The sequence below is a fragment of the Lycorma delicatula genome, chromosome 3 (genome assembly GCF_047948215.1).
Source record: "Lycorma delicatula isolate Av1 chromosome 3, ASM4794821v1, whole genome shotgun sequence".
In the NCBI taxonomy this organism is placed as follows: Eukaryota; Metazoa; Arthropoda; class Insecta; order Hemiptera; family Fulgoridae; genus Lycorma; species Lycorma delicatula.
Window position 1 is genome coordinate 220,676,531 of NC_134457.1, and position 14,848 is coordinate 220,691,378.

A 14,848-nucleotide genomic window follows, 5' to 3' on the forward strand; every position below is an offset into this window, starting at 1 on the left:
TCAGAAAGCATCTGAACAAGTTTTTTAAGCTCATTGCAGGATCCGCACTGCTGATTATTAACATTTGTAGGAATTTGTTTAGATGTAGCGGTGGCAAAAGATACATCTGGTTTAACCAGGTTCCGTGAATTATTTAACTTTTTGTATTCTCTTCGTGCGGCCGAGAAGGATAACTTTTGCTCCGTACAGATTTTGAGAATTGCCTTTTCTTCTTTAAAGATTGGGCAATCTCGGAAGCGGGCTGTATGTGGACCACTGCAGTTTGCGCATTTTTCACTTTCTTCACAGTTAGTGTCATTGTGACCTTCTTTAGCACATCGAGCACAGATCTCAGTTTTTGTACAAGATGTTGTAGTGTGACCAAAACCTTGGCATCTGAAACATCGCCATGGGTTGGGTATGAATGGTCGTACCCGAACCGAGAGGTAACCCACTTTAATCTTTTCTGGTGGAACAGGGAGATTAAATGTTAATATAAGAGACGGTGTCGGTTCTTCTGTTCCGTTCTGCCGTTTCATAATACGTTTCACAACATCTTGGTGGCAAAGCTCGTCAAGTATTTCATTGATATGTATATCTAAGAGGTCTCGACAAAAAATTACACCCCTGCTCGTATTTAAAGTTTTGTGGCTTTCAGCACTTATATTTATACCACCCATATTACGGAGACGTAAGATTGATCGACTCTGTTCGTCGTTGAATGTTTCAACCAGAATCGATCCGTCGCGTAATTTCCTGATGTTCTTCGGGGAGCCACTTGCACCTGTTTCAGTTTTATTTATTAGGAAAGGTGAAACCTTTTGGAGGGATCACCTTCCTTACTATTTCGGAGAACAATGAATCAAATATTTTTAAGGTTCAAGTCTAAAGATTTGTAGTTCTCTTCCATAGGACTTTTATCCTCGTCAGACAAAGCTGATCGAGGTCTCTTCGCAAGACTTAATTTGGTGGTTTTTTTCAGATGGACCACCAACCATCTTGGGATTAATTATAGGATCAGAAATTTTGGTCCCACGAGTACCGGCGTAAAATGGACCACTCCAGCAGAGCGCACGCGTACTGCAGCTAGAGCTAAGTACAACTGGGTTCGCCCTGGTGCCCAGAGGACATCGTTCAAGACTCACTACGTAGAGCCATTCACCCATCGGCACGATTTTTTCCCACCTTGGGTTACAGTTGCGTTTCGTAAGATGTCGCAACACCACCGAGTGTTAATGTAAGAAATATCAGTGTAGGATGTTGTTGTGTAATTGTGTAAGTGTGTATGTTGTAATTTATGTAGTGTTCTTGGTGTAGTATATGTGTATAATGTAAAGTGTTCTGCAGCTCACTGTATAGTGGGAAGAATAGCTGCAGAGGCTAGGCCCGTGGGGACACCAACCCCCAAAGTCTTAAAGAATAAGACTCCCCGTCGGGGGAACTAGTGATATACCACTAGTACACTAGTGACATACCAGTATACATTTGTCTACTGTGTTAACTAAGTCGTTTTCCAAGGACAAATGTAAGTTTATTATTGAGACTTATTGCGCTTACAAATCTTATAAAAAAAAGAAAGATGAGTTTTGGATAAAATTTCCCAATTCTTCAGTTCCTAAGAAGTTGACAATAACACATTGATTAATAAATCTTGTGAGACTGGGAGTGAACTTAATCGGAAAAGCACAAGGACCATCACTGTTAACAGTAAAAGTTCTAGAAGATGTGAAAGAATGTTTGACTCACTCGCCCAGAAAAATTGCTCTGAAAATTATCTTCACAGGCTGAGTTTTCACTATCTACAGCTTTCAGGACTACTAAAAAATTCCAATTGCATGCTTATTCCATCAGTATTGTTCAAGAATTGAAAGAAGTAGACTACAGAAAACGTTTAAAGTATTCATTGGTTTCGTTCTCTTATTGATGACAACAGTATTGAAATCTTGTATCATGTTCATTTTAGCGACGAGGCATGGTTTCACTCAGACGGTTACATTAACAGCCAAAACTACCAATTACAGACCACTGAAAATACTCATGCAGTTGATAAACGATCATTACATGCACATAAAATTGGTGTTTGGTGTGCGATTTCCCAATGTCGTGTAATAGGGCCTTTATTTTTTGACAAATCTGTAAATGATGTGGTTTATCACAACTTAATTGAACAGTTTACTGCTATGTTAAATTTACACGAACGAGTATGTCGGTTCCAACAGGATAATGCAACGTGTCACACTGCTAATCAAATCCTGGATATGTTACAGGAATTTTTTGGCCATCTTTTGATATCAAAAGGGTTGTGGCCTCCAAGATCCTCAGATCTTACACCAGCAGACTTTTTCGTTTGGGGATATTTAACAAAGAGTAGTTTTTAAAAACAATCCTCATACACTTGACAAAACACAGAAAGTGAGATTTCAAACATTACTGAGTAAACATTACGAAAAGTGGCTGCAAATGTTATGAAATGTGAATGAACCTACATCAGGATCACAGGAAATCATTCTGAAAGTCTATTGTAAAGTTATTAAAGATAATTTGAATATTTTTGTATAAGTATTTTACTAACATTAATAATTTTGTAATAAATATGTCAACAAACATCCTGACCCCGTAGGGGAAGACACTCACCACCACCCCTTCTATACCTAGTCCTTATGGGTTTTACAGTGATCATCTTCAAAATCTATGCATTTGACATATTTCAGTACGCCTCAGCCTGGATGCCAATGATTCAAATGCCACAAGTGATATTCCCACCGGTGTACTACTATCTATAAAAAACTCATAAAAAAACACATCACGTCTTAAACAAGACTGAATGGACAAATTACATTGAAGGAACTGAACTACCAACTCTAAATGGGCAAAGTTGCATCCAGCACACAATATCAACCCACAATAAAAACAAAAACTTACAAACATAAAACAAAACAACAAAATCATAAACCTTAAATCAAATCAGCAACACGAATACAAGAAAGGAAAACCCAAGCAGGACCCTAAATTCTTTTAGTAATTCTCTCTTTTGCTAAACAGACTATAAAGTTTTCTGTAACTGCCCACTCAGCCTGGTCCCTACAATTTAAATGGAGATCAAACGCCAACCCAATAGTGTCGAGCCAAGAAATGGTCTCCGTATGCATTAACTCCCACTTAGAGCATTCGTGCAGGCATCATCCAGCCGTCCACACACTGTAGACACATTCGCAAATCCACCAGGTCGAGTCTCTGCAGTCTGTCCCTGAAGGCGTCAAACAAAGGGCTTGTATCCTTTTTGAAACATCCGTTAATATGATTACATAATATGTAAAAGAAAAAGTTGCCACCTTTGATAAAAGATGAGCCAGCCATAAACTGTTTTAATGAAAAATATAAATGTAAATGTAGAATCAAACATATATTACAAACCTTAGTAACATCCATTGAATTACGACCAATCTGCATGGATGTATAGGCACAATGAGCAGCTGCTCTAGCTGAACATTTAAGTTCCTCACTGGATGAAGCATTCAGCTGTTCGGTCTCAAGATTGTTACATATTTTTTCGAGAATTAACAGCGCAAGACCAAACCAAAGCGATGCTTGCCATGGTTGACGATGAACTGTTTTCTCCAAACTCTTTACAGAACCTTTCAAATCACCCTAAACAAACATAAATTAAAATTCTGAATGCGTATCACATGAAATTTTTCATAAATTTCATTACACTGTTATAAAGAAAACTGATATGTATTAAGACTAACCTATAAAATATTGTAAGTAAAATGATAAAACTTTTAAATATTATCAGAGTTGCAGGTTTTCATTAACTAACTATAGTAAATGCTACTAATTTCAGCTCATACATATCTTAGGTGTACTATCTTGGTCTTATCTTCCATAAGACCAAGATAGTACACCTAAGAATACTCCTGAGTATGATGGTACACTGTTCAGAAGCCTCCAATGATTGCTTGCGGTGATGTTAAAAAGTTTCATAAAAACCTGATCTTGATGCATGGTCATATGATATGCAAAATTTTATTATGGAATTACCACACTGTTTCTACTTGCTAATATTATCCAAATTATCTTTTAAATAAATTTGATTCATTCAGTCTAGAAATTAATATTTTTTATAAAAGAACTGATAAAGGAGGTAGCTCCAAGAATGTTTTTTTTTTTTTTTACTTCGTAGATATTAACTGATTTCTGCATAAGCTTACTCATTAATTTAGATTATAATAATATGATTTTGTTAAAACATTTTATTATGAACACTACTGCTTTTATTTATAATATTATTAAAAGTAATAGATCAACCATGCAACAATAAAGTGGCAGTAAACAGCAAATTAAAAATAACTTCCTCGCATTTTAATACTTGAATGAATTAATTTTAACAATATTACACACTTTTTTTTTTTAGCATTTTTGTTAATATACAGACTTTTATCTATGATATACCTGAAATTTTGACTATTATAACACTTTCCCTTATAACACTTATATACCTATTTTTAATTTATCAACTTCAGGCATCATATTTGAAAACTGAATTTTATAGTATATGGAATAACGCCCAATCTACTAGGATTCAAACCCAAACCCAGGATACTTCAATTGAAAGACTCACAATAATTTAAAATTATTTTTATTATAATGGGTATGTTCTTTTTTTGAAAGCTCCTTTTTTATTGAAATTTTTAACAACTCCCTCTATTCTCATTTTAATTTACTATAAAGAAAAACTCAACTTTCAAATTATTAATTAGGTCACAAATACTTCTTTTTCAAAATGATAAAAAACATATTTTTAGCCCTGCTGATTATTTCAAATTGTAATTTTATCCTAGTAAAACAACAGTTATTATTTTTATAGAAAACAATAATGGATAATCATTCCTTACTTGACATTTTATTAAAGTTTGGGGTAACAAGACTTAAATTTTATGACAATCTTTATGGGATAATTTCTCAACAAAAGAAATTCAACAAGTTTGCAGAAGCACAATTTTTGATTGGCATTCTAGAAATAGGTAAATCATTTTGTTAGAAAACTAAATAAAAACTATTTTTATTTTTTTTTTTTTATATTTTTAGAAGGATCAAATAACAGACAAGTATTGTTTACAAAGCAAACAAAAAATCTCAAGTGCCTGTTAGATAAGAGAACAGAAGAATTGTTAAATAATAAATGTAATCACCTGAATAAATTTAAAATAAGCCTGAAATGTGCTTATATGAAATATGTATTCAGGCATATCCTGCATAGGTTTTAACTCATTCAACACTGATTTAGAAAGGACAAGATCATCTTTAAGTATACCGAACGAGAATGCAGCAAAAAGGCCATGAACTGAAGGTGGTTTTGAAACAATACTGCAACAATAAAAAAACACATTGCACAATTCAAAATTCAATATACTACAAACTACATTATGGTACAGTCCATGTACCTTAACTAAAATTTTTAAAAATCTTCAAATATTAATTTCTAAAAAAAACCATTACATATAATTTTTACAAAACTTTAATATGAATATTGTGTGTGTGTGTGTGTATATACACACATGTGTGTACACACACACACACACAATATTGATGTTAAAATTTTAACGAACCTGTATATATATATATATACACACACACACACACACACACACACACACACACACACACACAAAGTCTGTTGATAAAATAACTAAACTTTTTCAATTACAAGCAAACAGAGGTATTTAGTCACATGCAGTTGGCACCATTGTGTTCCGCATAACCTCCTCTCTGTAACCACATATTCTTGCATTGTTGATATCTTGTTTAGTTTACGCCTTATTATTATTTGAGTGCAACATGTTTAAGTGTTAGTAGCATTTTTGCACAAATGCAATGGGTTGCTCCCAAAAAATGCACATTTTTGCAATGTGCATTTTTTGGGAGCAACGATACAACGTAAAATTTTGCTGAAACTGGGGAAAACTTTAACAGCACCTTTTCAAGATTTGAAGCAAGCATATGGAGATTATGCTATGAGTCATACGCAATGCTGCGAATGGTTTTCACGATTTAAAAGTAGTCGTCAGTCGACTTCAAATGATGACACCCACATTCAGAAAATCAACGATCTGATGTGTGCAAATCACTGACTGACTGTCAGAGAACTTGCAGAAAGGGATAGCATCTTGACTGGATCATACCATGACATTTTAACTGAAAATTGAACGCAAAGTTTGTTCCTTGTTTAATGGCCGAACAGCAGAAAGAACATCGAGTGGACAATCGTCGGCAACTACTTGAACAAGCCGATGATGATGAAACATTCATGCAAAGGATCATAACAGGAGACAAAAGCTGGATTTATGGCTACAACACTGAGACAAAAGTTTAATCATAAAAAAATCGCACATTACAAATATCGCTATTAACACTTAAACACGTTGCATTCGCATAACAATAACACGAAAATTAAATGAGATATCAACAATCCAGGAGCATGTGGTTACGGAGGTTATGTGGAAAACAATACTGTCAACCGCACATCACTAAATATTTCTGTCGGCGCGTAATTAAAAATGTTCAGTTATTTTATCAACAGACCTCATATATTAATTTATTTAAATTAAATTTTTTGTAGTCTATATTTCCTCTGTATGTAAATTCTAGCTAATTATATAATATAAACTTATTCAGCCACTCCACAAAGTACAGAATTAAAGAACATTCTTGCCTTACTGTTTTCTTCAAAGCGCTTTCGAGCCTAAGTCCATCTTCAGTAATTTTTTTAATTTTTTTTTTTTACATTTATATATTAAAAATACATGATACCTTACAATTTTTAGAACAAATATTTTTTCAGTCTAAATATATGTATTTTAACTATACAGGATTTAACCTGTATAAATATACAGTACAGGTATTATAGTATATAAATACAATAATCCTGGGCAATATTTTAACCTGTATTAATAACAAATTGATGATATAATGATAGATGTTACTAACATCTCATAACAGTCTGCGAGTGTTTTCCCTTTTACTGGGAAATTGTTATTTCAAAAAAAAAAAAAAAAAAGAAAAAAGTCAGATGATGCCCAGATCTGAACTGAACTAAGGATGATCCAATACCTCCCACCAACCTTTGCAACTGTTCTACCAAATTCTGGGCAATGTAGGGGTGCAGTTATATTGGAGCAGACCCCCATATTAAGGAGGCCATGGAAACTGTTCTGAATAACACTTAGCAATTTTCTTAAGTTTCATAGAATCTTTCTGCTTGACGGAGATAATCAATCAGAAAAATACATTACCAAAAGAATTTTGTTGGTAATAGGAGGGTATCAAGCAAGATCTTACTTCCATTTTTTCTGCTTTTACTGAATAACAAACACTATTCAAGCGCACATTCTACATGTACTTCAATTTATTGTACATGAATTTCAACTGGGTATTTTGCTTTTAAAAATAATTCATTGGTCACACTCTGCAATCAATGGGATTGATAATTGAATCATCAATGAAATTCGAAAAATAACTTCTCATGCAATCAATCTCTTGATTGCAATAGAGTTGATTGTACAAAAGACATACTCTAGACCAAGTTGTATTTCAAAGTATCAAACTTTTGTTTTTGATGTACACAAATGATTCTTGCACTCTAAAAATATCCTAATTTGTCATTTTCATGTTTTAAAAATGTAAATAAAAAATATAACCATTAAAACTGAGTTTTAATGCTTAATTTTGTGAAAAGTAATATTTACACCAAATTCCTTATAAATATTATGTTATGGTGATGATATTATCTGCCTTTCCTAATTGTAAAACTTTCTAGAGTTTATTACCTGGTAGAGTAATTGTGACAATTTTATTTATTTAAATCACAGTGTTGACATGTAGGTTGTTTACAGATATTGATTAAAAACAATATTTCATTAAATGTTCTTACCAAAACTAACTGCAGCTGGGAGATATAGAGGGTGGGGAGCAGAAATTCTCTGTTTTTGTAGGTGAATAAAAGAAGTATTGCCAACAGACACAGTTTATTTCTTTCTAATGAAAGAACATAATTTCAAGTTTCAAACAAAATATCTTGAAGGTGGTAGCCATTGTTCTTTATGCAGTAATGCAACTGATTTTGAAGTTTCCCTCTACACGTTCCATATGTCTACTAGAAAATTTGGCCTATTTCCTACTGAATAACCATTCTTCAGATGAAGGAGGTTGTAAACCAATATACTTCTGCCTTGGAGGTACCCCCATAAAAAAAAATCACATGACATCAGGCTGGGAACATTGTTCTCAAAACTATCATTGAAGCTTAGGTTGTGTAGGTCGTGACACCATTGTTGGAACCAGATGTTTTCTAGATGCATTTCTTCAAGAGCTGGTTTGAAAAAATTTTGAATCAAGTCCATTTATCACTATGAATTGTTTCAAATTGCTTGTCTTTCTCAAATAAATAAGAGCCAATATCTTAACTCTTAACAACATGCACCATATTGTCACCATATTGTGAATTGGCTCTAAAGGAATTTTTAGGTTTCATACTACTCCAATAACTCATATTCTGCTTGTTGACACACCCGGATAGATAAAAATGTGCCTCATCAATAAAGAAAACAAGTGCATCAAAGTTGCCTTGCACAAATTTCTAATAATTGTGCATGTCATTATTCAGTTTTAGGAATCACATGGTGACAATTCTTGCACAACAAACATTTTGCAAGGATGGAAATGAATATGTTCATGAAGAATTTGATGCATTGTACAATTGGCTATTCCTAGGGCAAATGCACATTTTTGAGCAGAGAATCTTTGAGATCTCAAAATCTATGGTCCATCATTATCCTGCAGATTTTTTCTACACTTCTGGGTGTCCTGAAGTTCTCTACCCACAAAATAATCAATTTCTGGTAGGGAACTGGACTTCTGTGCTGAATTCCAAAATGAGTATGGAATACATAATGCACCACCACATAGGAGTGGTTTTTCGAAAAATAAGCTTCAACTGCAAATGCAACCTGCTCCCTCACCCACCTATGTTTTCTACGGAGGGGGTACTAGACAGAAACTTGCTTGACTGCTGTGCTTGCTGAGTCATCCCATTCTTCTATCACCTCCCTTCTCTTCACAATGAGCCTTCAAAAAAAGGAGGTTTCTGCACCCCACCCTGAATCTTGTAGAAAAATGTTGAGAATTGATCTGAGACCTAAAATTGATTTTGATTTCTCCATTGTTTTTTGAAACCAAATATCTTCATGTAATAGTATATTTTCTATTTCTTGTTTTATGTATATATTAATGTAGCTACACACACACACACATACACAAACCATTCAATTAAAAAAAATCCTGTAAAGATATAAATATTTAAAAAAAATAATAGTACATTCTTTATTTTAAAATACAATCACCACAGCATACTCCTTATTTAAATACAGTTTTGTTGCTCTTAAGTTACTTTCCTTATCAGAAAAAGCAAATCTCCCTACTTTTCCATACTTTCCTTCTTTGATACCAGCTGTAAACCACTACCTTTCATATAATTCCTTTCAAGCAAAGGAATGTTTGCTTGAAATGTTTGGTCACTTATTATCAGCTTGCAGCTGATAATAAGTGACCAAACACTCCACTCATCCTCACTACTACATTGTATGTTGCAGAGCTTACAATGCATAGATGGCATTTTATAGGTTTGCAAGTATAAAGGTGGTTTGAGAACAAAAAATAGAATACATTATGTCCTAAAACTGATCCCATAAATAAACATAAAACTGAGGGTGTTAGCCAAACTTATTAAAATTGATTAGTTTACTCATTACGTAAAAACTACAACCATAAGTACTTACAGAGACTACATGCAATAATTAATCATTTTAATTACCATTCAAGTAGCTGAGTTTTAGCATCATAAAAAGCTTTACTGCTTTTTGCACTTTTATATAGAATAGCTGCTTTTGCAATTAATATATCAGATCTCTTTTCATTATCATCTTCAGTACAGTAGTAATGTAACACCGTATCATAATGTTCCAGTGCTTCTTTAAACATATCAGCTGAAATATAAAATAGATGTTAATAACAAGTTGATCAAATTTAATTTATAAAAAAAAATTCATATCTCTATTTGAAAATATAATTAATTAATATTAATGAAGAAGACAAAACATATTAATAGTAGCAGAGTTTACTAATAATTTTTACAAGGAAATCACATTCACAATTATCATCATTTACAATTATAGAGATTTATATCAATCTATGTAACCATCTGAAGATGAAGAAATATACACCATGTAGAAATACGAATGGATTTATTCAAAAATCAAACCAAACTGACCTACAAGCAACCTGTAATATCAAGGATACCAAATTAATTAACAATGTGTTTGAGATCCAGTTATGAGTTAGCAATAAATCTGTAGAATGCAATATAAATAAAAACGTCAAAACTTATTTCCTATAAGCATACAAAAACACACAATAAGTACAATGAAGATCAATATGCAACTAAATATGCTAGTTTTGATTTTTGTTTAATCCCTGGATCAAACAGTAAACAGACTCCTTTGACAATTCTACATGGAAAAAAGCACCCCACCTCACTAACTTGCAAAAAACAATTTAATTAAGTAGCTACCCTACTAGGCTAGGCTAATAGATAGTGGCAGAAAATGCTGCAGATGACACTAGGATCCAATTCCAATTTCTATGATATACATACAAGGGACTTAAACTCAAGCAACTGTCATTTCTTACAGATTCCTAAATTTGAGTCTTCAAAAGATAAAAATTTAGAGAAATCAATAGTATTATGTTTTTGTTTAGTGCATTACTTTTTCAGTGTATTATAAAGGTATATTTAAAATCTTTTTGTTAAATTTTTAATCAAAACATGGGTAGGTCTTCAAAAAAAGGCATCAAATGAAAAAAGGATTTTTAAAATGAACAGGGTGAAAAAAATCTCACTCTTTAAAAAGATAAATACCCAACACAGAAAAACAACATCAAATAACTACCTCTGAGCAAACGCACTATTATTTTCCTTAAGTTTTCCAATAATTTTCTTAAAATGTTTTTAGGAAAGTACTATTAAAATGACAGGCTATGCATTATTATGGCATAACGATCCAATATTAAGTTACAGTAATGACAAACAAAAAATATTTTAATACAGTTTATGAGACATTATTTTTTATTAAAAAAAAATCTTTCACTGGTGTTATATGAAAGAAAGTTACTATATGACTATCAGAGAAACTTTCTCTGTGTATTAATAAAAGAGTCATCAAATTTTGGTTTTAGGTAAGACATAGATATAAATTGTAAAAAATAAATAATAAATTCAGAGTGTCTGGTCTAAAGGTTTACAAAAGTAATGGCCTCTATTTAGAAAATCAATAGTCATAATCTCTAAAATGTACGCTCAAATGACAGGAATTATCTCCAAGATTTGTTCTGTATACTCTCAAGGTCAGTAGAATATGCATGTGCAGGTAAGCTGGTTCGCAATGCAGTTGTAGTCAATAATAGTCAGTCGAGATGTGGACCCCGCAGTAGAATGTTCCGTGTGTATTTTAGCAGAATTTCAATCAGTTACAGGTGTTCAATGGCATGTACAAACTGAATAAAACTTATTTAAGAGAGACTGGAAGCTTGATTTCACTAACTGGAAATCATCCAAAAGTTTCAGTTAGTGAAGAAACTGTAGATTGTGTACATGATGCATTCACTGCCTATCCTGGAAAGTCAATTAGGCGGGCTAGTTACAACTGCAAATTCCTCATTCCACTATTCACAACACTGTTCATAAGTGGCTTCATTTGTAAGCATACAAGTTACAACTCCATCAAATTAAACCAAATGATCGCCACCTACAAAATCAATTTGTCACATAGGTAATGGATCAGGTCAAAAACAATCCTATGAGGGTAAGTCAATTATTATCCGCAATTTAGTTATATTTTTGTTTATGTTTGTAGTACTGTCATGTTGCGTAGATGACGCATGCATGGTTTAATTGTTATTATGTCTCTGCAGGTTTGGTGCTGCAAGGTTAGTTCCATTATTGCTGCCCTGCCGTTAACCATGGCTGCTCCGCTTTCTGTTTGCACCAAAGAAGAGCAACGTTCAGTGATCCGTTTTTTGTGGTTGGAAGGTTTACCAGGGGCCAAAATTCATCAAAGACTTTTGGTACAGTATGGGAACAATGTGTTGCCGTAATGGAGTATCTACGAATGGATTGAAAAATTAAAAAATGGTCGTACAAGTGTTACACATTACAAAGGAGCCGGATGACCAAATACCGCCACAAATGAGGAAAACATTGAGCGTGCAAGTGACATGGTTTTCTTAGACAGACGAGTAACTACTGAAGAACTGGCAAATCGTCTGCAAATTAGTCACAGTTTTGCCTACAAAATCATCCACCACAGACTTGGATTTTATAAAGTCTGTGCAAGATGGGTCCCAAAACAACTCACACAGTTGCATAAACAAACACGCTTGGACATCTGCCAAAAACATTTGGATCGCTATGGTAACGAATGGGACATCTTCTTAGACAGAATCATCACTGGTGATGAAATACGGATCCAACATTATGAGCCGGAGAGTAGACGGCAGAGTATGGAATGGAAACATACAAATTCACCCTGCAAAAAATGTTCGAGACCAACCGTCTACAGGAAAACTGATGCTTACGGTTTTTTGGGACTCACAAGGCCCAGTACTGGAACATTATGAGGAAAGGGGCACGAATAAACAGTGCGTGTTACAGTAACATGCTTACTACCAAGCTGAAGCCTGCAATTCAAAGCAAATGCCGAGGACTGCTGTTGAAAGGTGTTGTGTTGTTGCACGACAATACCCATCCATATACTGCTGCCCACACTGCTGAAACATTCCAGAAACTCAACTTTGAAGTACAGGTTCATCCTCCGTATAGTCCTGATCTTGCCCCTTCTGACCACCACTTGTTTGGTCCACTAAAAGAAGCATTAAGCGGTCGTCGATTTACAGAAAACAGTGAAAGAAGCGGTGCATTCCTGGCTCGCAGCTCAACTGAAAACCTTCTTTTATGAGAGCATGAGGAAGCTTGTGCAACGATGGATCAAGTATGTTGAAATGCAAGGGGACTATGTTGAAAAATGATGTACATATAAGTTTCCTATTTGTATTGCAATAATTTATAACTACATTGTGGATAATAATTGACTTACCCTCGTAATTATCTTGATAGATTTTTATTTAACAATAAGGCAACCTTTCATATGTATGGGTTAATAGAAATATTTATTAATATTAATATTAATATTAATATACATATTTATTAATAGAAATATTAATATGTAATAGAAATATGTGTGGGTTAATATAAGTTAATAAAAATGTTTGAATTTGGAGTATTGAAAACCTGCATTCAGTAACCAAAAATGGAACTAGCATACCAAAAGTCAATTTCTGGTTAGGACTGCACAAAAATAGCATCATCAGTCTCATTTTTTTCATGGAACCTACTGAGATAGGCTCTATGAACCTTGACTTGATTGGGAACTTTGCTATTCCTGATTCCTGCAGGAGAGATTCCAACAAGATGATGCTCATCACACTTTCATCGAGATGTTTCACAGTTTATCCGGATGTTGGATTGAACAAAGAAGTTCAACTGCATGGCCACCTACATCTCCAGATATCACTCTTTTAGACTTTTTTTCTTGGGGATTTGTTTATTTATATATACCAAAGAAAAGTTTGAGATTTGGACAATGTAAAACAGAGAACTATTGAAGCTATTAGCCTGATAACACCATAGATGCTCCTAACACTTGACAAGAGTTAAATTATCGTTTAATTGTCTGCCAAACTGAAGTAGTCTTGTATAGTCTCAGGTTGACCATTCCTGAGATGTGTAGTTAATTGAAACCTAACCACCAAAGAACCTTTACTAACATGCCTTTACTACATTTAAATTATGTTAACTGGCTGTCTTAATACAATAAGCTGTTACTTTTGCATACCTTTAGCCCAGACACCGTACATAAATATTATGTTATGTTAAAATATAAATACAACATAACAGACTGATTTGAGAACTCCTCTTTTTTTGATGTTTTTTAAAAAAAAAAACCCAAAATTTATTTATTCCTCACAGTTATGTTATTTATCTTTTTTAAAGTGGAATTTTTTTGGGAATAACTGAAAAATAGATCTCTACATAACAGATATTATAAATAATCTTTTAAATCTTTAGAGTATTTTTTTATTGATTAAGAAAGTTATGGAATGAGTAATAACAAAAAGTATGACAAACAGTTAAATTATTACACAATTGTATTCTATAAATTCTTGTAGTAATGTTTAAAACAATTTCACAACTTTTATGTAATTATTTTTTATTAGTGAAAAATTATAACTATTAACTATAACCGAATAAAAGCAAAAAAAATGTCAAAAGATAAATTTTTCTTAACATCTCTACAATTTTTTCTTTTAATAAATGACACATATAATACAAATTTACAAACTACCTATAAAGCTGCACTTACTCTTACATATGAAGTGTTCAAAAATCAACAAGAATTTTGAAATTTCATGGGTTGTATCAGTCTGATTCTCAGGATTTTTCCATTGATGTATTGGAAAATATGTCTGAAAAGTACCTGTGTATTTCTAGCCATATTGGATGTTTAGTCTGTTATCAGCTGTCAAAAAGATAACATGTGTTTTGGTATGATCAGCGATTTTTTATTTGCGTAAATAATGGATCAGAGAATTTGTATTAAATTTTGCTATAAGAGTGGAATAAATCGTAGCAATGTTTTAAAAATATTAAATATTGCTTTTGGCAAATCTGCTATGAGTAAATCAAGTGTTTACGAGTTGT

The 14,848-nt window shown here is 33.1% G+C and overlaps 1 protein-coding gene across 1 annotated transcript in view; it reads right to left on the reverse strand.

The window, feature by feature from the left end:
• Positions 1-14,848, reverse strand: part of LOC142322448 (tetratricopeptide repeat protein 37-like) — a 139,430-nt gene that overhangs the window by 25,732 nt on the left and 98,850 nt on the right. Inside the window, exons 16-18 of the mRNA XM_075361547.1 lie at positions 9,848-10,019; positions 5,172-5,346; positions 3,394-3,627 (exon numbers count right to left, since the gene is read on the reverse strand). Of these exons, the coding sequence (XP_075217662.1) occupies positions 3,394-3,627; positions 5,172-5,346; positions 9,848-10,019 (581 nt within the window). The remainder of the gene's footprint in view (positions 1-3,393; positions 3,628-5,171; positions 5,347-9,847; positions 10,020-14,848) is intronic.